The 24,293-nt window shown below is 34.8% G+C and overlaps 7 protein-coding genes across 9 annotated transcripts; 3 read left to right on the forward strand and 4 right to left on the reverse strand.

Moving 5' to 3' along the window:
- The first annotated feature begins 3,228 nt into the window (after positions 1-3,228).
- Positions 3,229-4,182, forward strand: LOC104764623 (transcriptional regulator TAC1-like). The gene has a single exon (XM_010488191.2). The coding sequence runs from the start codon at positions 3,357-3,359 to the stop codon at positions 3,867-3,869; it is 513 nt and encodes a 170-aa protein (XP_010486493.1). The 5' UTR covers positions 3,229-3,356; the 3' UTR covers positions 3,870-4,182.
- Positions 4,183-5,068: 886 nt separating this feature from the next.
- On the forward strand, positions 5,069-7,968 carry LOC104764625 (oxysterol-binding protein-related protein 3B). The gene is made up of 10 exons (XM_010488193.3): positions 5,069-5,462; positions 5,771-5,864; positions 5,954-6,070; positions 6,164-6,236; positions 6,318-6,436; positions 6,533-6,654; positions 6,765-6,941; positions 7,022-7,166; positions 7,263-7,441; positions 7,544-7,968. Exons 1-10 carry the CDS (start codon positions 5,347-5,349, stop codon positions 7,779-7,781), a joined length of 1,380 nt encoding a protein of 459 aa, XP_010486495.1. The 5' UTR covers positions 5,069-5,346; the 3' UTR covers positions 7,782-7,968.
- LOC104764624 (UPF0161 protein At3g09310-like) lies at positions 7,819-8,677 on the reverse strand. The gene is made up of 3 exons (XM_010488192.3): positions 8,436-8,677; positions 8,303-8,362; positions 7,819-8,210 (listed from the first exon to the last, which is right to left on the reverse strand). Exons 1-3 carry the CDS (start codon positions 8,629-8,631, stop codon positions 7,963-7,965), a joined length of 504 nt encoding a protein of 167 aa, XP_010486494.1. The 5' UTR covers positions 8,632-8,677; the 3' UTR covers positions 7,819-7,962.
- Positions 8,678-8,699: 22 nt separating this feature from the next.
- On the forward strand, positions 8,700-9,513 carry LOC104764627 (light-harvesting complex-like protein OHP1, chloroplastic). Its single transcript, XM_010488195.3, has 3 exons — positions 8,700-8,986; positions 9,101-9,223; positions 9,318-9,513. Exons 1-3 carry the CDS (start codon positions 8,840-8,842, stop codon positions 9,384-9,386), a joined length of 339 nt encoding a protein of 112 aa, XP_010486497.1. The 5' UTR covers positions 8,700-8,839; the 3' UTR covers positions 9,387-9,513.
- A 2-nt stretch (positions 9,514-9,515) lies between these two features.
- Positions 9,516-12,239, reverse strand: LOC104764626 (putative protein S-acyltransferase 16). 2 transcript variants are annotated; one of them, XM_010488194.3, is made up of 7 exons: positions 11,623-12,239; positions 10,914-11,006; positions 10,714-10,815; positions 10,540-10,617; positions 10,360-10,458; positions 10,142-10,237; positions 9,516-10,057 (listed from the first exon to the last, which is right to left on the reverse strand). In XM_010488194.3, exons 1-7 carry the CDS (start codon positions 11,896-11,898, stop codon positions 9,941-9,943), a joined length of 861 nt encoding a protein of 286 aa, XP_010486496.1. In that variant the 5' UTR covers positions 11,899-12,239; the 3' UTR covers positions 9,516-9,940. The 2 variants fall into 2 exon arrangements, with proteins under 2 accessions (XP_010486496.1, XP_087356965.1); XM_087500839.1 differs by lacking the exon at positions 11,623-12,239 and adding an exon at positions 11,125-11,394.
- Positions 12,240-12,284: 45 nt separating this feature from the next.
- On the reverse strand, positions 12,285-23,325 carry LOC104764628 (amino acid transporter AVT1G). 2 transcript variants are annotated; one of them, XR_015590680.1, is made up of 10 exons: positions 23,008-23,325; positions 22,584-22,873; positions 22,170-22,384; positions 21,885-22,092; positions 21,561-21,780; positions 21,342-21,477; positions 21,076-21,238; positions 20,938-20,981; positions 20,580-20,731; positions 12,285-12,329 (listed from the first exon to the last, which is right to left on the reverse strand). XR_015590680.1 is itself a non-coding variant. In XM_087500838.1 (10 exons), exons 1-10 carry the CDS (start codon positions 23,148-23,150, stop codon positions 20,446-20,448), a joined length of 1,578 nt encoding a protein of 525 aa, XP_087356964.1. In that variant the 5' UTR covers positions 23,151-23,325; the 3' UTR covers positions 20,263-20,445. The 2 variants fall into 2 exon arrangements, 1 of the variants encoding a protein (XP_087356964.1); XM_087500838.1 differs by lacking the exon at positions 12,285-12,329 and adding an exon at positions 20,263-20,541 and having other exon boundaries at positions 20,669-20,731.
- On the reverse strand, positions 14,544-17,561 carry LOC104764629 (amino acid transporter AVT1G-like). Its single transcript, XM_087500917.1, has 10 exons — positions 17,320-17,561; positions 16,930-17,219; positions 16,492-16,706; positions 16,210-16,414; positions 15,883-16,102; positions 15,655-15,790; positions 15,392-15,560; positions 15,254-15,297; positions 14,903-14,965; positions 14,544-14,781 (listed from the first exon to the last, which is right to left on the reverse strand). The coding sequence occupies exons 1-10, from the start codon at positions 17,469-17,471 to the stop codon at positions 14,686-14,688; spliced, it is 1,590 nt and encodes a 529-aa protein (XP_087357043.1). The 5' UTR covers positions 17,472-17,561; the 3' UTR covers positions 14,544-14,685.
- Positions 23,326-24,293: the final 968 nt, after the last annotated feature.

The following is a 24,293-nucleotide window of genomic DNA, read 5'->3' on the forward strand; positions in this document are numbered from 1 at the left end:
AAGTAGTCGAATAGGATTTGTCTGTTAAAAAGCATAATCCTAAGTTCCCATTATTGGCTCATAGAGAACAAATAATATTTTCTCTAATGATTTGATGTCTCATACTCACTAATTTTACCTTTTAACGCTCTATATGCCTAGTGCTTACGCAGAAAACACTCTGTGCGAATGGTGTGGTTGTAATCTGGTTCTGTTAGATTTGTCTGACATAAACAAACGATTCGTAATTGCAATATATGTATACAATATAGTTGCATGCAAGTCTATAAACTAGTATGGATTCAGGTCCATGAATTTCACACCGGCATTCAATTATATTGCTTAAATTTCTTGAAGAGATATCCTGAGGAGTCTCGATCATGATCATCATGTCTAAACAGGATGGAAATGAAGAATATGTTCCGTATCCAAACTACACCGCGCGCGCATATACACGTTGTAAGTGCATGCGCCTCAAGATAAATTTCAGTTTCGATATTTTAGAAATTCACCAGCAATTAAAACTATTTGTTACAGAACACCATAAAGTTTAGAGTACAAATACATTCACATCGATCCTATAAATATGTATAGTTCTAAAGATGAATATAGAACAAAAGCTAATACATGCGATCATATAAACAAAAAAAAAAGCCAATTAGACATAACATACGGATGCACAAATAAAACATGAACAATAAGATTTTGTTTTCCAAGCATATATTCTCAGAGCATTAAACCTTTCGAATAAGCATCTTCTCATTACTATTTAGCCTCACGAGGCTTATAAATTCTCACGTTTCCCTAGTGACTTCTCACCAAATTATAAAAAACAACAAGAAGAACAACCATACATAAATCATAAACCATGATCAAGCAAGAACTTGCATCCTGAGGTGAAGAACTGAAGATGATGAGTATTGGTAAGGATCGGGTAATCTGCATCCTGAGGTTTAAAGCTTAATTAACTTACTATGCTTATGAGTTAGTATAACTTTTAGTCCTCGGGATGCGGATTACCTCGTCCTTACTCACAATACGTACACACGCGGATACACGATTACCATCATCAAGAGGTTAGTTTTTTGTTTTCTCTCTTTTCCTTTTAAATTTAACATCATTTGTATCAAGAGGTAATACACATTCAACTTATTAGTATATATATTTATTATGCTACCTGATTACCTCGCACGTGCATATGCATGGATTACTATATACTACCAATCTTTTTTGTCTAATCACAGTTTACGACGGCTAGGAGTTTTAGTTGTAATTAGTTAGTCATCAACATTGAACGCTAAAGATAACCACATTCGTATTAATAAATAATTTTATTTTGCAAACCATACATGAGAGATGAGACGGAGATGGTAAGAAGTGGACAGTGCTATTCTCCATGTTTAATATAAATGCCGACCAAAACACTATAGCAATATATAAAAATAAAACAATAGATTTACTTCTATATTATTTTAAATCCATCTACCAATAAATCCCTAAATTACTACTACCTACTTGTTGGTTCACTAAAAGTAGGTCATCACTATCATAATCTTTAATTTTCTGCAATTTTACCCCATGTAAACTCAGAATATAGTATAAGTTGAGCTATGTAATATTTACTATCACATTCTAAATAATTATGTGACTTGTGTGATTATTTCATATTAATTTAAGTTCTTTTTGTCAACGTACTAATTTTTTTTTTAGAAAAGTTCAGTTAATGGCAACGACTCTCGTGTATCTTTGAATCAGTTATATAACTTGTATTTACACTTAAACAAGTAACTCTAACTAATACTATATTTATATGTCTAATCTATATACAAATAGTGATAGAATAGAAATGATCACAAGTTCACAACATAGTTTTATCTGTCGATCAAAGATCGTTCATTGCTTTTGACATATATGTTTGGACTTGTGATTTGACATTTTGGTTATACTATTCAGTTAAACTAACTGTGTTTATTCAGTTATTAAACTTAGGTGACTCATTGCAAGAAAACACATATTTAAAGTTATATAGTAAATATGATGTACATGTACATACAAATTCAAAAGTACTCTGGATCGCTTTAAATATTTGAATATTTTTTCGATTTTGTTGATTAATTCACTTCTCATAGATGTCCAATACTGGTATAATTGTTGATAATTTCAGGAAAAGCACATGTTAAAATAATGCTAATAACAAAAACAAAGATGATGATGTGTATCAAACTACTAATTGCGCAAAGACAAAAACAAAACGCCAAAATGCTGTGTTGGATCATTTTTGTCAACTGCGTATCTATTATTTTTTAATTTAACAAAACTAATAAATCCTTAAAAACTACTTATTGAGAGCAAAAGGTAATTAAAACCACTATTAGTCAATTTTCTTGAAATAAATAGAAATGATTAAATACATTTAAGCATTGAAGTTAATTGTGTCGTTTTGCTAAAGTTGAAACTTCAAAGGCTGCTGATCTTTGTTCTTGACTTCTTGTCATATATAAGTGGTTAGCATATACATAGGGTAATTTTTCTTATCTTTTATATAGATGGGTATTAGACTTATATTTCTCGAGTATGAATTATATATTTTGTTGACCATATACTACTAATTACGTCGATCTTAAAAGAAGTTCAAATTAAATAGTTAAATTAATATACATATATATTAAAATTCATATATTTACATGAAACCATTTTGGAATATTGTTTGAAAACTGTGCCGTTTCCATTGTTTTAGTGAGGTAGAAGATATATCCCTCACAGGATCATACACGTATAAACAAGGACTAATTCAAGAAAAAAAATTGTTTTTCTTGAAATTTAGTTATGGAATTAGTTTGAGCTTTGATATAGATAATCCGGCTACAAGAACGGTCTTTTATAAGTTATAACAACCACACTTGCAAGTAGATAGTTGCAACTATTCTTAATGTTACGTATCCGAATATTCTCTATAAGAAAACTGAATCAGAAAAATAGAAGTAGTTTCATGTCAACAAAACTGTATAGACAAAATTGTGTAGATTTTTATTTTTGTATTGTTAGTTGCGATAATGTGTTTTTAAGATTTTTATTTTATCGATCGGTGCAAATTATTATTTTTTAATTATAAACAACTAAGTTATTCATGTAATGACATTGAAACAGTTGTTTTTCACTTTTCTTGTTTTGTCTTGGTGGTAGATTTTGATTATAAATATATAAGTGTTGATTAATTAACTATTTTCATAAAACAAATAAAGAAGCTCGAGTTGACCATTTCATTTCTTTGATGGAATACACTCTCTTTTCTTCTCTTCTTCCTTCTCTTTATGCTAAATTTTCACAATCTTTGATCATCTTTCCTTGTATTCTACGGGACAAATCCCAAATATTATATGGAAAACATCAAAAACCCTAAAGCCCTAGACGATTGTACAGACAGCATATCGAGAAACAGTCATCAAAGCGTTGATGATTCCCTGAACCAGTCAAGATCTTACATATGCAGTTTCTGCATAAGAGGCTTCTCAAATGCTCAAGCTCTAGGAGGGCATATGAACATCCACAGAAGAGACAGAGCTAAACTCAGACAAAAGCTTATGGAAGATAATAAGGATGATGTGGTCGCCGAGAGTGATTCATCAGAAGTTGTCTCTCTAGACCTCAATGAACGACAACAAGAAGAAGCTTTAACATGTGATGATCAAGACCAAGATGTTGACAGAGATATAAGTCCTAATCGAAAACTAGGGTTTTGGGTTCAAGAAAGCAAGTTTGGTACTAATGATCACGGAAAGGTCATGGAGGTTAGCAAAGATGGTTCGAGTTCGAGTCATCATCGTGAGATTGAAGGATTGGATCTCGAGCTTCGGTTAGGCCAAAGCGTCGTGGAGAAAAAGATAACGTAATCTCCGAATGATCCAAATCATATATTCATGATTGCATTGTATAAAGAGAAAGAAAAACAACTCTGAAACATCATACTCTCGAATCCGTCTATTACAAATGGATTCGTGGCTCAGATTGTATCGAAGGTATACCTTATTATTGCTACCTTATCATTGTTGTATATTGATATTTGTTTCCTTGTTAATTTGGGTTAATTTCACCAACAATCTTTGTAAATGACATACACGTCCAAACAAACATATATATAGAAATATATATATATTTGATGTCTGCTTTATACTTGTTAATGGAAAATGAATAAGTTTAACTTAATTCAATCAATGGTAGTTAGCTACTACTAGTATTATTCAATCTGTTCACTGAGAAATACAATGTTATCATTGACGTTATAGATTGTACTAATCCCGAGATCTTGAGTAATTCTTTCCAGATAACTCATTTTGATTTTTTCAAAAAAAAAAAAAAAAAAAAAAAAAAAAAAAAAAAAAAACTCATTTTGACTGTTATATATATTTCGAGATCACTGGTCCTCAACATCTTAACAGATGTTATCAATAATTCAATATAGGCTTAAATCATATAATGAACGTTTGCTAGCAAACTTATAAACGATCAATCGACAAAGTTGACCAAAACAACATAAACAAAGGTTTATGCTTTTCTAATTCCGAAAACGAATTCGAATGGTATTCTAACAGTCAAGATTGCATTTATACTAGAATTACGTTCAGTTCATGATGATAATAAACAAAAATAAGTACAATATTTATGTATTAAGTCAAAACTATATGTACTTTTAAGTCGTTGGAACCGAAAAAAGATTCCGTAATCTTTCATGATAATATATGTAAACTGATGAGACATGGTCCCGACCCATCCTCATGATAAATATAACTAGATCGATGCTTAACTAAACCAGCCATTCAGTGACGATTCCAACGTTGATGATGGCAGTGAAAAGAGCGAGAGTTCAATTTTGAAGGAGGAGGCTGCACTTGGACTTGGTGACGCCATCAATGACGACATTCCTTAATTAATGACGTCCTGGTTTGATGATAAACCTGTATCGAGTTCCGGTTTGGATCTAAATTTGATAATTTGTAGTGCCAAACCGAGAATGAGAAGGCGACAAACCAACAAATCAATTTGAACCGGACGGTTTGGACTTTTTAAAATTGAATTTGAGTTGCTTTAGTTAGTTAATCGAACCGGTTTGAAATAATTTAAAAGAAGGGTGACAACGAAGACCAGGCAGGTCCCAGCGCACACGATCCTAAATCCTCTGCCTTCATCGTCTCCATCGCTGGTCTTCCATTATTGACGAATCTCTTCTCTTTGCTTTTTTTATTTTTATTTTTCCGCGTTCTTAAACAAACCCAATTTGATATCAACTGACGCCTATACTCTCTCTCGCTCACATTCTCGATTTGTTCTTTGCCGGAGCTCGTAGTGTAGGCTGATCCGCGGCCGGGGAGAATGGCTTCTAATGATCCTAAAAAAGCCGGTGGCGGCGGCGGAGGAAGTGGTTTCTTCGCTTCCCTTGCTTCCTCTATCTCCAATTTGGGATCTGTTATGACCAAATCAGTTAATGGGTGAGGTTTTTGAGATCCCTTTTCTTAAACCCGGATCTGCCACTCTGCTCTATTCGTTATGTCATGTGGATTTCAAAAACTGGAATCTTTATAATCAACCTGTTAGGATTTGGTGTCTCCTATGTTCAGATCTTCTTCTAGCGTTAAAATTTAATATCTGCCAAGTATACTCATTTGGAATTGATGTTAGACTAGAGATTGATTCACACTGTTGTTGGAGAGTTTTGATTCACTTCTAAACTGGCATTTTTTGCTTAAAGTTTAGCCCTTTTGAACGAATCATCGTTGTGTTTTGATTTGCTTCTCAGTTTGGTTCCTTATGAGGGACTTGAAGTTATCAATCCCGAAGGAAGTACTGATGATGCAGCGGAGGAAGCAAGCAGAGGAAGATGGAAGCAAGAGGTATATACATACACTTCTTCATTTACTGTTGTTATTGTTGTTGTCATGTTTGTTAATCTAATCATCTGAGAAACATACACAATTCTCAGGATCGTGATGGCTATTGGAAGATGATGCAGAAGTATATAGGATCAGATGTTACATCAATGGTGACCCTTCCTGTGATTATTTTTGAACCAATGACGATGCTCCAGAAAATGGCAGAGGTTTGTGCTTATGAAGAGACATCTTATTAGTTGTTCCTCTCTGTTAGCTTTGTAATTCTCTGATGCCAATGATATGTGCTCTGTTTTTGATAGTTGATGGAATACTCGCATCTGTTAGACATGGCTGACAAAACTGAGGACCCTTATATGCGCATGGTCTATGCATGTAAGTATATTTTCTCCTCATTGATTTCTTCTATGATCAGTATCTGTCCTGTATGGCTAAATTGTAGTTGATCTTTAACAGCATCTTGGGCTATATCTGTGTATTATGCTTTCCAACGTACCTGGAAACCATTCAATCCAATCCTCGGTGAGACTTATGAGATGGCTAATTACAATGGTGTTAACTTCATTTCTGAACAGGTCTTGGCCCATTTCTTTTAGAACTCAAATAATTCTCAACGTTCTTTTAGTTCCCAACTTCTCCCAGATTGTTGATACCAATGATCTTGTTCTCAGGTCAGCCATCACCCACCAATGAGTGCTGGTCATGCTGAAAATGAGCATTTTACGTATGATTGTACTTCAAAACTGAAAACAAAATTTCTGGGAAATTCCATTGATGTTTACCCGGTAGGAAGGTAATACTGCGAAACCACAGTACAGGCTGCAACTAAACTATATATACTTAATTCAGATTCTTCATTTGTACATTACTCTGAACCTTAAATGCCATGAATCTATGTTGCAGGACACGGGTGACACTGAAAAGAGATGGAGTTGTTCTTGACTTGGTACCTCCTCTAACCAAAGTTCACAACCTAATCTTTGGACGAACTTGGGTCGACTCACCTGGGGAAATGGTCATGACAAACCTGACCACTGGTGACAAAGTTGTGCTTTACTTTCAACCATGTGGCTGGTTCGGGTAAGTTTCCTTCACTGCAACCTCATCGTCCTGTTGGTCCCATTTGAAGCTGAAATAATGTGTTTTCATGGTCTGAACAGATCTGGTCGATATGAAGTGGATGGATATGTCTATAACGCCTCTGAGGAGCCTAAGATACTCATGACTGGAAAATGGAACGAGTCCATGAGTTATCAACCGTGTGACGGGGAAGGTGAACCTCTCCCAGGCACCGAACTTAAAGAGGTTCGCCAAATGTCTCTCTGTCATTGACTCAGATCCTATTTGCAAAGATCTCCATAAGATGAGACATTCTGATGCTATATTATATTTTGTTTATAGGTATGGAAACTCGCTGATGTTCCAAAGGATGACAAATACCAATACACACACTTTGCTCACAAGATCAATAGCTTTGACACTGCCCCTAAAAAGCTGTTGCCATCTGATTCACGGTTACGCCCTGATAGATATGCACTCGAGATGGGCGACATGTCCAAATCCGGCTATGAGAAGAGCAGGTATGTTGACAAAAACTTGTCCTTAAGAATCTGAAATTGATGCCTGAAATTGCAGGTATATCGAGATGTTTCTAATCGATCTTCCTCATTTTTGCAATACAGCATGGAAGAGAGACAGAGAGCTGAAAAGAGAACCCGTGAAGAGAAAGGACAAGGCTTTACTCCAAAATGGTTTGATATAACGGAAGAAGTCACTCCTACACCATGGGGTGATCTCGAAGTTTACCAATTCAATGGAAAGTACTCAGAACATCGTGCAGCTGGGGATAACTCTGAAGATAACACCGACGCTAAGTCGATCGAGTTCAACCCATGGCAATTCCAAGATCTGTCTACTTAAAATGTATCGCGCCAAAAGACAAAAAAAAGATCAAATCTTTTTGGAAACAGATGTTGTAATTCTTATTCCCTCGTAGTTACAACAAACTTTTTCTATTGTCTGCTAGCTTTCCCTTTGCTTTCTCTAGTATTAGTTTACAACTTCCATTGTTTTTTCTTACATCTATTCAAAAAATCTATCTTTAATCCTCCTCGTCGTCATAGTTATCTTCTACTTCTTCTCCTTCTTCTTGGGGATGATTGATCACATTCTCACCAAACCATCTTGGAGGATCGAATCCAGAACCACCAAGAGGATTGCAGCGGCAGAGTCGCCAAGTGGTAAGAACAGTGCCTTTGAGAAATCCATATTTCTTGTAAGCATCCATGGAGTATTCGCTGCAAGTCGGAACGTAACGGCAGCTTCTAGGTAACACCGGCGATATCTCTCCTGAATTTCCACCGGAAAACGCCATTAACGACCCGAGAAACAACAATCTCAGAATTAGATGAGGAATTGCAAAAAGGAAGGGTTTTTATTACTCTTGTAGAATCTCAGCACCGCTAAAGCTGTTTTGACTCCCACACTCTCAAGTTCTCCATCTGAACCCAACCAAATTGGTTACAAAAGAGACAAAGAAACAAAACAAAAACACCCAAATTTGAGAAGAGAAACCTTGAGCAGATTCAGGTTCTTGATTCGAAGGAGTCAATTTTGCAGATAAGCAACGGAGCTGCAATCTGGTTCTCCGAGGAAGATGATAAAAGCTCAGGTGAGAATTGCTGGATTTCTGGTGAAGTTTAAGAGGATTAGGGTTTTCAGAGATCAACGGTGTTGCATAAGGACGCTGGATGGAGACGACAACCGCCATTATTACAAAACTCAAAACTCAAAGTTCCATCTTATTTATCTTACATATAAAATTAATAATATTACAGTACAGAATACGATGAATACAACACGTGGCGCAATGTAAATGGAACCGAACTCAGACACAGATAAAAGCATCTTCATTCTTCAGGCAGAGCACATCCACAAAATTAACTTCCATCTTTCTCTTCGCCTAAAGAAAAAAAAGAATGGCGAGCTCAACGCCATTGTCGTCTTCTTTCTTACCTGTTCCTCGGAAATTGTCTGTTCATGGCCATCGTCCGAGCCAAACAACTCTCTGGTTCCCCCAGAAACAGTCGTCTCTCCGTGTTCGCGCCGCAAAACTCCCTGAAGGGGTAAATTAATAATATATATGGTCTCTTAAACACTCTCGTCTGATCATCATATCATATCTGAAGTTGTTCTGTTTTTTTTGTTCTCCCCTTTCTCTCACAATTCTCTTTATGAAGATGATAGTGCCAAAAAAGGAACCCGGATTCAAGCCAGCGTTTCTGGGATTCACATATACAGCTGAAATATGGAACTCTAGAGCTTGTATGATCGGTCTCATCGGATCCTACATTGTTGAGCTGGTGAGTTTCAATGGCTATGGAAGTTATATATACATCAGACAAAATTAACTTAAACAGAGATGCCTTTTTCTTTTTTTTTTCCTTTTTCTTCCAGATTCTGAACAAAGGAATACTTCAGCTGATTGGTGTTGAAATTGGGAAAGGGCTTGATCTTCCTCTCTAATTTTATTCTTCTTCTTTCAATCTGGTCACAAGAATCTTTGCAATACTCTTTTGGCTTATATCTCATGTAAACAAAGAACTTACAAGCTATGATTCTCCATAATTTATAAAATAAACAGTTAAACACATATTGAGAATGAGAACTGTCTGATTAAGAATATATGAAAGCCTTTAATTATCTTACAATGATGTCTTTTCACCTGTTAAGTGTGGTATGTATAATAAGCATAATCAGCTTTTGAGTTCTGTATCCACAAGCACAACCTAACTTACTTTTCCTTTTCGAGGAATCCAAAGAAAAAACAGGGGAAGATACCTAACTAATACCATAATTCACAAACGGATGCTCTTGATCCAGTTAACAATGATGAGAGATAGAGAACCTTCTTGTCAAGCAGAGAGCCTACTACTGACTAGGGGCTAGTTTTAGGTTCCAAGCTGAGGCGGCTAAAATATGCTTGAATACGGCCAAGCCAAGGTGCTGTGAAGTTAAAAATCTGCTGCCTTTTCAATGGAACTCACCAGAGAAATAGGGAATATCTGATTTGTTCTTGGCTAAGATTTTGTTTCAGATGAAGCAGGGATTGAATCAAAAGCTGTACGAAAACGCAGACCAGAACCAATATGCCTCGATGTAGGGCAGAGCCAAGAAAGTATGTTCGGACCCAAAATCTGAAGAAGAAACAGATGTGAAATTTAAGAAAGAATAAACATTTGTCTGATACTGATCCTCCAAAGAATAATAAGAATTATTACCAAGGTTAGGTTTTCAAATGCGCCGATGTCATATGGATGCTTATATACTTGCCCACCTTTCTCTGCTAACCACATAGCTCTCACTCCTTCATGGTACTGCTCAGTTACCGCAAAATGATTAGCAGAGGAACAAAGCCAAACTAGAGCTAAGGAAATCCGTAATCTAGCAATTGAAGAAATGAAAACAAAAACACAAGAGAAAAGAAAAAAAGAACAACCTCGATAGTCGTTTTGTTTTGTAAAATGAGGTAGATGTGCCACCCAAGAAGAACACCTAATGCGATGCTCAATGGGATAAGAAGAAAAGCTGAAAGTACCTGAAAAGAAACCCTATAACCATTAGCAAAAATGATATCTGTTGGTAGTTTTCAAAACAGTACATCAATTGCAATCATTACATATATAGTTCTTAGATAGCTGCCCATCTCCTCCTCTTCATCTTGAGGTTCAACAGTAAGGCTTCCCACAAGCAAAACCTAATCAATCAAGGAATATATATATATAATATAAAGCTCATATACTAAGCAACACAGAGAGAGATACATTGAGCTAACAGAAGTTAGGAAATGTACCAAGGAGTATACACATGCAGTCACCGCATAGACAACAAAGACAAAGAAGACCTTGTAGTTAGTGTGTCCTACGCAGTTGTTGATCCAAATACAATGGTGGTCCTACAAACCAAAGACGACTGGTTTAACATAATATCACATGGGTTTGGGCGATTATATGTTCAGCTTGGCATGAAACATAAGTGTTCAGTAGAGCATACCATTCTAAGCACACATCTTTTGCAAACTCGACAATGGTGAGCTCGCGGAGGTTTGAAATGTGAACACTTTTGACAGTACCTCAAATCTCCTCCCTGCAAATAACATAACCAAAGTAAGTAGCGAAAACAAAACATCACAAGTGGACTTTCCAAGAAATATCTAAGAACAGAGTTGCAAGTTGAATCACAAAGCCTCAAAACATGAGCTCACATATGGAAATCTCAAAACCTCAACACTCAAAATTGTATCACAGATGCCATCAAAACAACGTTAAAGAAACAAACAAACTACAAGAATCACCACTCTAGCTAATCCATATAGCACAAAAGATGAAATTTTTATGCAATCCCAAAGATAACTAGAAGCAAGGAACAAATTTGAAAAAAATATCTCAAAGAGAGAGTCAACAATCTACAAGAACCATCATTATAGTCAAAGACTAAACATTTAATTGATGTATACAGAAAACGACTACGCAACATTGGACAATCCAGATCCTGAGAAATTAAATAACAAACGATACCCACAGAATTCTTAGATTTTTCTATAACCGGACAAAAAGCAGAGGAAAATGGCAAATCTCTCTGACATTGAAATGAACAAAAAAACTGATCACAACATCCAAAACTAATACTGACAAATCTTGGAATTGACAATTTCAAGAACCGAGAAAGAGCTAAGAATGGATAGAAGAGAAAGAGATGAGACCTTGCGCTTAATCTCGTGAACAGGACTCTCCGGATCTTCAACATCCGGCATGTAATTGAGTGGAACCCGATCCGGATCCCTGAAAACGGCGACGTAGTAGTTGTAGACACACATCAGAGCCAAGGCGGTGAACGCGGCGGCGTTAGCGATTCCGGGAGAGGAAGTGAGGCTGAACCACCGATCGATGAAAGTGAAAACCGAAGAAAAGTATATGAAACCGATCACCAACATCACCACCGTGACGGGCAGAGACAATCCAACTCCTTTCCGTTTCATTTTTTTTTAATTTTATTTTTGGAGCACCGGCGTCGAGACGACGGCGTCTCCGGCGAGTGTGGATTTTTAAATTAAAATTATTTGTCTTTTTTTTTTTTTCTTTAGCTTTCTCGATTGTTATTGTTGTTGTTGGAGTACGTCTGAAGTTGTCGACGATTTTGGAGATGTCTCTCTCGAACTCGAAAGCTCCCCCAACCTAATTACAATGATCCCTTGATTTTTATATTCTCTCGTATTTGCCCCAAAGTTTTTAAATTTTACCCTCAAGGTCCTCTATTAACATCTTTCTTAAGACACTTTTTAATTATCCGTTTAACCGATCAGAACTTCAAGCTTAAGATATGTTTTAGGGTTTATTAGCAAATTAGTACATTTTAGAAACTTAATTGGGAAACTAATATATTTATTATTTAAAATTAGAAAAATAGGATGTAACAGAGAGTTTGTGAAATAGGGAGAAATGGTGGGGCATAGGTTTAGTGAGAAAATTATAAAAATGGGTATGTGTGTGGGTAAGAAATAATTTTTTTTTCTTCAATCATAATTATTCAAATAACTGTTAATATAATCTAATTTTAGAAAACTTCTTAGATACAAAAAAATACATTTTTTTCTTTACAATATGATATGAATTTTATTTAATAATTTTTAAATAGATTATATAAATCTTTTGTATCCGTACACCTTAGTATGTGTACAAATGTCTACACATTATTATGTGTACAGATGTCTGTACACATTATTAACTTTACAGATGTAATTTGTATAAAAACATTGCAGTACAAGCATATGTACAGACATTTGAAACCCTAAGAATTAAACAAATTTCATCTGTACACATAATAGTATGTACAGACATCTGTACATTTAATTAGGTGTACGGATCTAAAATTTGTAATTTGTTTAATTCTTAAGTTTTCAGATGTCTGTATCTCAATGGTTTTGTAAAAATTACATCTGTACACATTATTAATGTGTACAGATATCTATACACTTAATAAGGTATATAGACATCTGTACACTTAAAAATGTGTACGAATACAAAATATTTATATAATTTATTTAAAAAATATTAATTAAAATTCATACCAAATTGTAAAGAAAAAAACATAGATTTTTTGTATTTAAAAAGTTTTCTAAAAAAAATTATATTAACAATGATTTGAAATATCAAAAAAAAAAATGGGAAACAATGACATAGGATGTAATTAAGTAGAATCCTTCATGGCAAAAATAGATGTGGAAATAGCTGAACAGTGGTGAATGTGTTTTTTCCCAATTGTAAATAGTGAATGTATGTGTTTACTAATTATGTTTGAAAAATGTATCATTTTGCCAAATATCTCTATGTTTTAATGGCTTGGAAAGACTTCATGATATATCTTAGGATCCCACGAGCATTTTTTTTTTTTAGTTACTGGTACGCATGTAATATTTTTTCAATGAAAAAATCACAAATTAAAACACAATTTTATTATTAAATTCAAAATTCAATGTTTTTTTTCATGCTTACAACAAAACCTATATAAGTACAACCTCAATTATACTATCATTACACTAAAAAATCATTAATATATGCGTATTTATGTTTACAACTGCACTAAAAATCCATAAAATACTATATGGTCTAAATTTTCAAAATTCATAATAACATGTTTTTGGTGTTAGCACTATTTAACTGAGAAACTGTGTAAGCTTACCCACCCAGCCAAGAAATTCCCAGTAAATCCATGAGATTCAGTGAGATCAAAGTGAGTTAGGCGGCAGAGATGCATTAGTAGGCTTCCGACTTTAATGTCTAAGGCCTAGTACTTGGATGTTGACACATCCATCCATTGTTCTCATATGGGGATAATGCAAATGTCACAAAAATTACCGACTTCTTAATTAAAGGTATAGATATATGTAAATAATTAATTACTATGTTCATGTATGATATTAATAAACTTGTCCTCATGAAATGTCATCACAAGAAATTGAGAAATAGCTTTGTTAAAATATTTAAATTGTAAAAAACGATTTAACATAGAACTCTCCTACGTAATCAATCAATTTGATCAAAAAAAAAAGATTATATATTGTTTCACTTATCTTGAATATAATTTAACCAAAATAAATTTTGTGTTAACCATAATGCCTATTAATAGTTAGTACGTCAAGTACTTGGCAATTTGTGTTATATTTGTACAATCCATGACGTGAAAAAATTGGAAAGTAATGGTAATGATAAACTATAGAAAGATACAAGGTCAAGATGTAAGGACGATTTCTTAACCATGACCATTAGGATAAAATAAAGATTTAATTACTCTTTATGTTTTAAATACTACACGATTAACTTGAATTGTATACTTAAAAAGCTATTAGCCTATTTGTGTAATCGGCTTTCAAAATATCATCAACATGACGAAGTTTCCAGATTAAAGGCCAAGTTTCTCGACAAACTTCAAGAGTTCTTCGACAGAAATCATCTAAATTTTTTTCTCCTTTTCTGTTATTTTATCTAGCTATGTAATTAATGTTCAAATCTAGAATCTATAATCATGGCTTGCAAAAAGACGTCATGATATCTCTTATTAGAGTCCAGTGAGCATTTTTAGTTATATACTCATACATAAATTCATTCATTGAAAAAGATGACTACAAGTTAAAACAAACTTTATTAATGTATCAAAATCAGCCTTCTGTATTACAAAACTTGATTACTGTTAAATTTAATAAAACTTTACTACTTCCATATATTGTTTCACAATTCTAGGTTGGTTCATTATTCATCATTGTACCATATCATTTCAATTCTCCTATTAATCTTACAATAGCGGAGTACGTCCCACAACAACCGCTTACAACGCCAACGATTATGATGAAAACGCATAATCCAATCTGTCAAAAAATAAAATAATTTAGGAGAAAATTAATGTACATGTCATGTGAAAATCATATACTGAATCAAAACAATAACCACTTTATGACATAAATAAAAAAAAGTTAATATATATCTTACTTGTGTCTGACTCAATCTACTCTTCAAGATACTGAGATAACAAAGACATGGAAGGATAAAAGCCTGCATGATAAACAAAATATGAATCCTTTTTAATATGCCTAAAAGAACTGAAAATCTAAAAATCTGATAATGTGTTTATTTGTAAAAACAGTTTTTTTTTTTTATTTGAATAAATATTGCATTCAGTTCAAACAAAAAATAAAGCTCTGATGAAATATTATGTAGCTTTTTGTTTAATCTTGATCAAATACATATTATCCCTATATCGTTGTAGTTTTTTGTTTAATCTTTATCAAACACATATTATCCCTATATCGTTGTCCTATGAATCGATGATAGGAGACTTACGACAAGCATTGCAAGGAATGATCCCATCAAAGCCCCCATGATCGCTGCAAAGATTTTAGAACAAACGAAGATAAATATTGTTTTTTTTTTTAAATAATTTGTAAATAGTTTCATGCAAAAAGATGTTAGCGCATTTACCAAAGAATGGGAGTGTAAGTGCGACGACCAAAGTTGAGAGAACTAAAATTGTTCTAAGAAAAATAGATACTCCGTAGGATCTCATCTTACGTGATGACGGCATAAGTTCTTCTAAGCTTAGCACGATCGGTGTTATAGATAACGCGTATTTGGTCATCGGTGTTATTACCTAATTAAAATGAGTAGAAAAGTAGCAATCATATTTTAATTAGTAATACATAGAGACAAACATGTTTATAGAGTTTAAAAGTTATATATCTCACCGCTAACCACACTGCGATCTTGGATGACGTGAACTGTTGTGGCATGTTTAGTGTAAACTGCGATTGAATGGCCTCACCAAACATACTGTAGCCACAGATCGCTACGACTATGTACAAGAATACGCAGAAACCAAAACTGCGAAAGCAGAAACGAGAATTGAAATTTTTGAGTTAACATCATTTACGTCCATTATAAAGTAACCTTAAGCAAAAGAGTGGTTTTTTTACCTAATGACTACCACCAAAGGAAACTTGGATGGTTCTTTCATGGAAGAGTAAATGTTCGGGAAAACCGCGTGACCGCTGAACCCAAACCCGTAAATCCCAATCGCAACGGGTAAGTTAGCGAGATCAAGAGCTTGTCCACCCGGGCGAAACCCAACTTCATCAACCGTCCCGACCAAGAAGAGACAAAGAGCCATCATGATCGAAGAGAAGACCCCTCCGGCTAAGAGAATAGATCGAACATATGAATTAAACAACCTTATCAGAACTAATCCCCCAGCTATTTCTTAAAGCTTTATGATCATTAATTTTATATATAAAATATGAAACCTGAGAGATAGGAGAGTAAGCTAAGATCTCTGAGCCAAACTGTCGGAAGAACAATAAGAGTAGCTGATATGGCAAAGATCTGAGAAGAATCTAAAGATAGTCCAACGATGTTTAGTGACATGTTGGGAAACATTCTCGACAAGTTATCGCTCATCATGATTATATACTCCACACAACCTGCGTATAACTCCATATACAATAGTATCTGCAAATCTCAAGAACCCTAATCTTAGTTTGGGGATGTTTTTAAGTGTATATGTAATTGAATTACATATAACTCACGGAGATGATGAGGCGGCCGGTGAATCCAAAGGCAGCTTGACCAATGTCCGGGTAGGTATGGAGGCCAGGTGAGCTTTCAAGACATCGTTTGAGGAGAATACAGGTGTAACAAGTGATGATACTGAAGAAGAAGAGTATAAAAAGCCCAAGCCATCCTCCTTCTTTCACCCCGTAAGGCATCGTGAGTAGACCTACTCCACATAGGATATTGATTCCTGCACAAAAAAAAAAAATATATATATATATATAGGTTCAACTTAGAGAGACAGATTAAAACTCATGTTTGTAATTTTGATACAATCTATTAAACGTTTGAGTCTAATCCCTAAAGTGTTGTGGTTACCAATTACCATTCTCATGCCCTGTCCGAAAGTTATGAACTTATATGTGTGAAAGCCTTTTGAGACAGAACCAATACAGAAACAACGTCTTAATTACCGTTGAGAACAGATTGAGGAAACGAGCAGAGATCTGGTTTTGCGTAGGAGAGATCTGTGATGGATAACTTGAGCTGAGATGAAAGGAATGATTTGACGACTGAGTCATCATCGTCTTTCTGGGTGAGAAGCGGTTGTTTGCTTGTGGAAGAAGCAAAAGAATTTAGAACAGAGTTTTGTCGTCTCTTGTATAAGGAGGCGATAGAGCTGGTGAATGATGTCTGAGAATCTCTCCGATTGATGAAACTGATCGTAGGAGGTGTAGCTCCGGTCAAGACATCCACAGATTGTCTGAATTTTCCACAAAAAGGAATAATCTTTATTACTACAAAGTACAAACCCTTCACAAGCATTCTTTAGATATGAAAAAAGCAGAGGATTTTGATATTACCGATAACTCCGAGGCCATGGAGCCGAATCGTTCTGGGATAATGAAGAAGATGAACTGGAATCATCGTCTTCGTCATTGCAGGATACGTCGACTTGGCATTCCTCGTCATCTGTCTGATACAGTATGTCCCTTTCTTGCTCCTCAAACTTCATCTTCTTTGTGCGGGAATGAAAGAGTGAACAGAGCAGCAAAATGTAGAGTAGAAGAAAGAGAAAGGAGATTAAGTTGTGAGTTTGACTTGTTGTCACGTCGTACTTTGCATCAATGATTAATCCATTATACAAAGCTCCAAATTAGTTTTTTTTAGTCGTTTTATATTTCGAGTGGAAGTAACGTTTCACATGTCACAAACCTTAAAAGTCAAAGGTAACATGTGTGAGATGGATTTGTTGAATTTAATAATGAGTAATATATTCTATATAACTATAGATTCAATTAAATGTATCCAAAAAATAATTAAAAAATAACTATAGATTCAAAATGAATTTATTCAAATCATGATTTTGAAGGATTTTGAAGGATTTTGTGAGATTTATGATATTTTGGATTTTAGAAGATTTGAGTGAGTTTTTAAGTTACCTTTGTAGATTTGTTATTCTGTTTCTCTGAAAAAAAATTGTTTGTAATTTTGGTGAGATTTTGTGAGATTTTAAGAATAATATTGGGTGATTTTAAGAGATAAAAAGTTGTTCATAACTTGTTAAACACAAATGTCACCCTCTTCCTATATTAGTCAGTGGTCAAAACTTGATTTTTTTTTAACAATAAAAATGGAAATTCAGAACAAGGTTGTAACATATATAGGCTGCTGAATTATATATAACGATAAAGCTTGCATTATTTATTATCAAAGCGCTGCAACTCCAAACTGATGCTTTTATGTCCTCCAAAAGTTTCAATCTAATCACACAATAATAAAATAAATAAATAAAAAAAATCTTCGCCTTCAACAATGAACATCGTCTGAACTATATAGCACATAACTTTTCTTTAGACTTCGAATACCAAAGAAAAAAATACATCAACAGAATAAAATCATATACAATTGATGATAGTTACTAAATATTATTTTACAAAATTATCAAATTATTATTTTATAAAAATAATTATTTTTAAGCGAAAATTACATTTTAAATACACAATTTTACAAATTATAAAAATCAATAGTTGTTTTTTTTTTGGTGAGGGAGAGGGAGGCTCTTTCAATCAACAAGAAAACTAACTACCCGCCAACAACACGTGAACACGCTAACACACCGGCATCATCCAAAACAAGATGATTAACAACCTCCGGTTGATCAGTAAACAAGTGAAAACCTAACGAAAAGAGTAAAAGAATAGTTCGCTAACTCATCCGTATGATGGTTAGCCTCCCTATACACATGAGTAATTCGGACTATCTAGTCTATAGAGAGAAAGGCATAGCACAAACGTATTAGAAAATACAGAGGATGCGAATCACCAATACCAGTGCCTGTAAAAACCCAACAACCATTATCGAATCTATTTCCAGCTCAAGACGCGTGATCCCTCGCTCCCAAGCTATACATAATCCATAATAGACTCCCCACAGCTCTGCTAGTGGTGCCGAACATATACCAATGTTCAACGCAAAGCCCCCTATCCAAGTACCATCACCATCCTGTAGAACACCACCCGCTGAAGCCAAGCCCAGGTTCCCATGAGACGTGCCATCAATATTCAGTTTTAACCAACCAGCACTAGGCGGTATCCATTTAATCAGAATTTCTTCTCTCACCACCGCAGTTGTTTGACCCTGACAAAGCACATGAGCACTCGACACTTCCTTCACCAAGTCTTTGATAAACCTCACCCGGTCCCTACACTTACCATTGGAGTCAAAAAGATTACCGCACCGCCATTTCCACCCCCATTATATGGCCATCGCAAAACATGTTGCCCACGGACTATCATTCACCTCTCCCCCTTCACCCAAATTCCCATAAATCCATTCCAACAAAGAACTTGTAAAAAATGGTTGTAATTTCCGCGGTGGTACTAAACGACGCCACACCCCTGCCATGGCAGGACAGTCTCGAAGCACATGTATAATAGACTCCTCACCACTCTTACAAACCTTACACAAACCTGAGTCACTCAAATGTCTGAGGTATCGCTCAACTTCTGTCATTATCACTTGATGAACTACCAACCAAAGAAAACAACAAATCCTTTCTAGCGCTATTACCTTCCACACACGGTCAAAAACACTCTCCGTCCAAGGTCTAGGAATGTCATCTCACATTAAAAAAGCATAAACTGACTTAACTGTAAATTCACCATTCGACGTCTCCCTCCAAGACAACTTGTCTGTAGCCCCCGTAAAATAGTCCAAAACCACTGCACCTAGCTTTAACCGGGTGTTTGTGTAATATTTATACAATCCATGACGTATAATTAAATAAAGATACAAGATAAAACGATTATTCTTTAACCATGACCATTCGGATAAAATTTAACTACTCTTTTATGCAATTTAAGTTTAAAATACTACATATATTTTTATTATATTACTAAAAAAAATATAAGTATCAAACAAATGCCAAAAATAATTTACTTTTTATTAAATACATAAATAATTACATTTTTTTGGTTCTTTTTCAATCTATAATTAAATAATTATAAATTATAGAAATATATATATATAACTTGTCATTTGATCTGAAAATAAAAATGACAAGTTTAAAGAACAGATTAAAGGACAAGTTTCTCGACAAAGTTCTTCGATAGACATCATCCAATAATTTCCTCCTCTTCTCTTATTTAATCAAGCTATGTAATTAATGTTCAAGTCTAGACTCTAGTATCTAGAATCATGGCTTGCAAAGACTTCATGATACTGTATAGCTTAGTCCGGTGAGCATTTTTTTAGTTACTCCAATATAATTATATAAATTCAATTCACTCAATGAAAAAGACGACTACACGTTAAAACAAACTTTATTAATGTATTAAAAATTTAACATCAGTGTTCCGTTTTACAAAACTTGATTACTCGTTCTGTTAAATTTTAGTAATAAAACTTTACCACTTCTATAAACCATAACCTCTTACTGTTTCACAAATTTTACGTTGTTTTATTGTTCATCACAGTGTACCACCATATCAACTCATTTCTCTTACTAATTTTACAATGGCGGAGTACGTCCCGCAGCAACCGCTTACAACGCCAAAGATTATGATGAAAACGCATATTCCAATCTGCCAAATATCAATTAATTTACAAGAAAAAAATAAATGTAATTGTCATGTGAAAATCATATACTAATGAAGCAAAACAAGAACCACTTTATGGCATAAAATAAAAACAAATTAATATATCTCTTACTTGCGTCTTACTCAATTTACCCTTCAAGATACTGAGATAACAAAGACAGGGAATAATAAAAGCCTGCACGATAAACAAAAAATGTGAATCCTTTTTAACATGTTTGATATGCCTAAAATAACTGAAAAGCTGAAAATCTGAATATCTGATAATGTGTTTTTAAAAAAAAAAACTCTGATGAAATATGTAGCTTTTTGTTTAATCTTTATCAAATACATATTATCCCTATATCTTTGTCCTATAAATTGATGACGTGACAGGAGACTTACGACAAGCATTGCAAGGAATGATCCCATCAAAGCCCCCATGATCGCTGCAAAGATATTAGAACTAACGAAGATGAATATTGTTTTTTAAAAAGAAAATTTGTAAATCGTTTCATGGAAAAAGATGTTAGAGTAATTTACCAAAAAATGGGAATGTAAGTGCGACGACCAAAGTTGAGAGAACTAAAATCGTTCTAAGAAACATAGATACTCCGTAGGATCTCTGTGACGACGGCATAAGTTCTTCTAAGCTTAGCACGATCGGTGTTATAGATAATGCGTATTTGGTCATCGGTGTTATTGCCTAGTTAATTAAAATGAGTAGAAAAAGAAGCAATCATATATATTTTAGTTAGTAATACATAGAGACAAACATATTTATAGATTTTTAAAGTTATATATCTCACCGCTGTCCAAACTGCGATCTTGGATGACGTGAACTGTTGTGGCATGTTTAGTGTAAACTCGGATTGAATGGCCTCACCAAACATACTGTAGCCACAAATCGCTACGACTATGTACAAGAATACACAGAAACCAAAACTGCGAAAGCAGAAACGAGAATTGAAAACTTTGACTTAACATCATTTATACGTTCATTATAAGTAACCTTGAGTGTTTTTTACCTAATGACTACCACCAAAGGAAACTTGGATGGTTCTTTCATGGAAGAGTAAATGTTAGGGAAAACCGCGTGACCGCTGAACCCAAACCCGTAAATCCCAATCGCAACGGGTAAGTTAGCGAGATCAAGAGCTTGTCCACCCGGGCGAAACCCAACTCCATCAACCGTCCCGACCCAGTAGAGACAAAGAGCCATCATGATCGAAGAGAAGACCCCTCCGGCTAAGAGAATAATAGATCCAACACATGAATTAAACAATGAACTAGCTAGTCCCCCAGCTATTTCGTAAGGCTCTTATATAGAAATATATATATATATATGAAACCTGAGAGATAGGAGAGTAAGCTAAGATCTCTGAGCCAAACTGTTGGAAGAACAATAAGGGTAGTTGATATGGCAAATATCTGAGAAGAATCTAAAGATAGTACTCCAACGATGTTTAGTGAAATGTTGGGGAAAATTCTCGACAAGTTATCGCTCATCATGATTATATACTCCACACAACCTGCGTATAACTCCATATACAATAGTATCTGCAAATCTCAAGAACCCTACTCTTAGTTTGGGGATGTTTTAAAGTGTATATGTAAATGGATTACATATAACTCACGGAGATGATGAGGCGGCCGGTGAATCCAAAGGCAGCTTGACCAATGTCTGGGTAGTTATGGAGGCCAGGTGAGCTTTCAAGACATCGTTTAAGGAGAATACAGGTGTAGCAAGTGATGATACTGAAGAAGAAGAGTATAAAAAGCCCAAGCCATCCTCCTTCTTTCACCCCGTAAGGCATCGTGAGTAGAGCTAATCCACACAGGATATTGATTCCTACGCAAAAAAAAAAAAAAAAAAAAAGGAGAGACAGATTAAAACACATGTTTGTAATCATGATACAGTATTCTCTCAACCGTTTGAGTCTAATCCCTAAAGTGTTGTGGTTACCAATTAATTACCATTCTCATGCCCTGTCCAAAAGTTATGTGTGAAAGACCTTTGAGACAGAACCAATACCGAAACAACGTCTTACCGTTGAGAACAGATTGAGGAAACGAGCAGAGATCTGATTCTGCGTAGGAGAGATCTGTGATGGATAACTTGAGCAGAGATGAAAGGAATGATTTGACTGAGTCATCATCGTCTTTGTGGGAGAGAAGCTGTTGTTTGCTTGTTGAAGAAGCAAAAGAATTTAGAAAAGAGTTTTGTCGTCTCTTGTATGAGGAGGCGATAGAGCTGGTGAATGATGTCTGAGAATCTCTCTGATGAATGAAACTGGTCGTAGTAGGAGGTGTAGCTCCGGTCAAGATATCCACAGATTGTCTGAAATTTTCCAACAAAAAAAAAGGAAGGAATAGTCTTTATTACTGCAAACCCCTTGTCCCCTTCACAAGCATTCTTCTTTAGATACTTCAAAAAAAAAAAAAAAAAAAAAAAGCAGAGGATTTGGATTTTACCGATAACTCTGAGGCCATGGAGCCGAATCGTTCTGGAATAATGGAGAATATGAACCGGAATCGTCGTCTTCGTCATTGACTTGGCATTCCTCGTCATCTGTCTGAAACAGTATGTCCCTTTCTTCTTGCTCCTCACGCTTCATCTTCGTTGTGCCGGAAATCTCAAAGAGAGAACAGAGAAGCGATATGAAGACGTATTAGAAGAAAGATAAAGGAAATTTAGTTGTGAGTTTGAATTTTTGCCACGTTGTACTTTGCATTTATGATAATCCATTTTTTTTTTTTTCGAGTGGGGATGTAACGTCCTACGTTTACATCATCACATGTCACAAAGCTCCAAAGGCAAATGTATAACATGTGTGAGATGGAGAACAAGTATATCCACCTCTTCTTACTACCAATAGCATTATAAGATTATGCCATGTCATATTCTGTTTTAACATAACAAATTAAGAAAATAAAATTTCTATATTTTTTTTAACGTAGTTGACGTTTATGTCTATCTTGTGATCCGATCTGAGGAAACTTGTATCTTGTCTTGATTTGGTAGCCCTGACTTGTTCTCTTAGAAATCTTATTATCCCAGTGATTGAATCAGTTTTTGTTTTCCCCAATAAACGAATTTAATCGATTCTCATGACTCCTATAGTCAAATTGCGTTTATAGTAATCACCACCAGTTCAACAGTTGGGCTAAATTCTAGTTTAGTTCACTACCCAATACTCCAGACAAAAGAAGGCAACCGTGCACGCATATACAACACCTGTCGCCAAATACTCAAACAAACTACAAAACACGGCAACAAAACAGAGACTGAAACGGCGATCACCATTTGTCTGAAAGCTTCATTGGTTGATGAAGGCGAAGCCAAGGGCTAATCAATGGCAGTTATATTTCCTGTGATATTTACCCGCCATTGTTAAGTTAAATCTTCAAAAATAACAACAACATCAACACATAAAATTCGTTTTTTGTCTGCCTAGAGAGAACTCAATCACCCGGCTGTAGCCGAAGCAACCATGCAGAAACAGTCTCTGGCTTGTTAATTCGTAGATTAATTCCAAGATCAAAGAAAAACAGATATAACTCTAAAACATTAAAAACAAAAAATCAAGAGAAAGCGTCAACATAAACGTCAACAACGGCGTTAATTTTTTTTTTACGCTTTTTTTAATTTGATTTGTTTGGTTATTTTAATAAATTTTAAAATACTTATGTTTAGATATAGTATTTAATTTGCACCAACTAATAAATTGTATTTGGCACATTCCTATTGGTTAAAGTAT

Source organism: Camelina sativa, chromosome 19, assembly GCF_030686135.1.
Source record: "Camelina sativa cultivar CO46 ecotype springtype chromosome 19, ASM3068613v1".
Lineage (NCBI taxonomy): Eukaryota > Viridiplantae > Streptophyta > Magnoliopsida > Brassicales > Brassicaceae > Camelina > Camelina sativa.

Coding starts and splice junctions, on each gene's coding strand:
- LOC104764624 (XM_010488192.3), bottom strand. CDS start 8,631: ATGGCGGTTGTCGTCTCCATCCAGCGTCCTTATGCAACACCGTTGATC. Junction 8,363..8,435: donor AGAACCTGAATCTGCTCAAG/GTTTCTCTTCTC, acceptor GGTTGGGTTCAG/ATGGAGAACTTGAGAGTGTG. Junction 8,211..8,302: donor GGTGCTGAGATTCTACAAGA/GTAATAAAAACC, acceptor GTGGAAATTCAG/GAGAGATATCGCCGGTGTTA.
- LOC104764625 (XM_010488193.3), top strand. CDS start 5,347: ATGGCTTCTAATGATCCTAAAAAAGCCGGTGGCGGCGGCGGAGGAAGT. Junction 5,865..5,953: donor GAGGAAGATGGAAGCAAGAG/GTATATACATAC, acceptor CACAATTCTCAG/GATCGTGATGGCTATTGGAA. Junction 6,942..7,021: donor CAACCATGTGGCTGGTTCGG/GTAAGTTTCCTT, acceptor TGGTCTGAACAG/ATCTGGTCGATATGAAGTGG.
- LOC104764626 (XM_010488194.3), bottom strand. CDS start 11,898: ATGAAACGGAAAGGAGTTGGATTGTCTCTGCCCGTCACGGTGGTGATG. Junction 11,007..11,622: donor TTCACGAGATTAAGCGCAAG/GTCTCATCTCTT, acceptor TGTTATTTGCAG/GGAGGAGATTTGAGGTACTG. Junction 10,459..10,539: donor GCTATCTAAGAACTATATAT/GTAATGATTGCA, acceptor GTTTCTTTTCAG/GTACTTTCAGCTTTTCTTCT.
- LOC104764627 (XM_010488195.3), top strand. CDS start 8,840: ATGGCGAGCTCAACGCCATTGTCGTCTTCTTTCTTACCTGTTCCTCGG. Junction 8,987..9,100: donor CCGCAAAACTCCCTGAAGGG/GTAAATTAATAA, acceptor CTCTTTATGAAG/ATGATAGTGCCAAAAAAGGA. Junction 9,224..9,317: donor GATCCTACATTGTTGAGCTG/GTGAGTTTCAAT, acceptor TTTTTCTTCCAG/ATTCTGAACAAAGGAATACT.
- LOC104764623 (XM_010488191.2), top strand. CDS start 3,357: ATGGAAAACATCAAAAACCCTAAAGCCCTAGACGATTGTACAGACAGC.
- LOC104764629 (XM_087500917.1), bottom strand. CDS start 17,471: ATGAAGTTTGAGGAGCAAGAAAGGGACATACTGTATCAGACAGATGAC. Junction 17,220..17,319: donor CCATGGCCTCGGAGTTATCG/GTAATATCAAAA, acceptor TGGAAAATTCAG/ACAATCTGTGGATGTCTTGA. Junction 14,782..14,902: donor GTAGATTGAGTCAGACACAA/GTAAGATATATA, acceptor ATTTTTTGACAG/ATTGGATTATGCGTTTTCAT.
- LOC104764628 (XM_087500838.1), bottom strand. CDS start 23,150: ATGAAGCGTGAGGAGCAAGAAGAAAGGGACATACTGTTTCAGACAGAT. Junction 22,385..22,583: donor TCCTCAATCTGTTCTCAACG/GTAAGACGTTGT, acceptor TTTTTTGCGTAG/GAATCAATATCCTGTGTGGA. Junction 20,982..21,075: donor ACTTACATTCCCATTTTTTG/GTAAATTACTCT, acceptor ATATCTTTGCAG/CGATCATGGGGGCTTTGATG.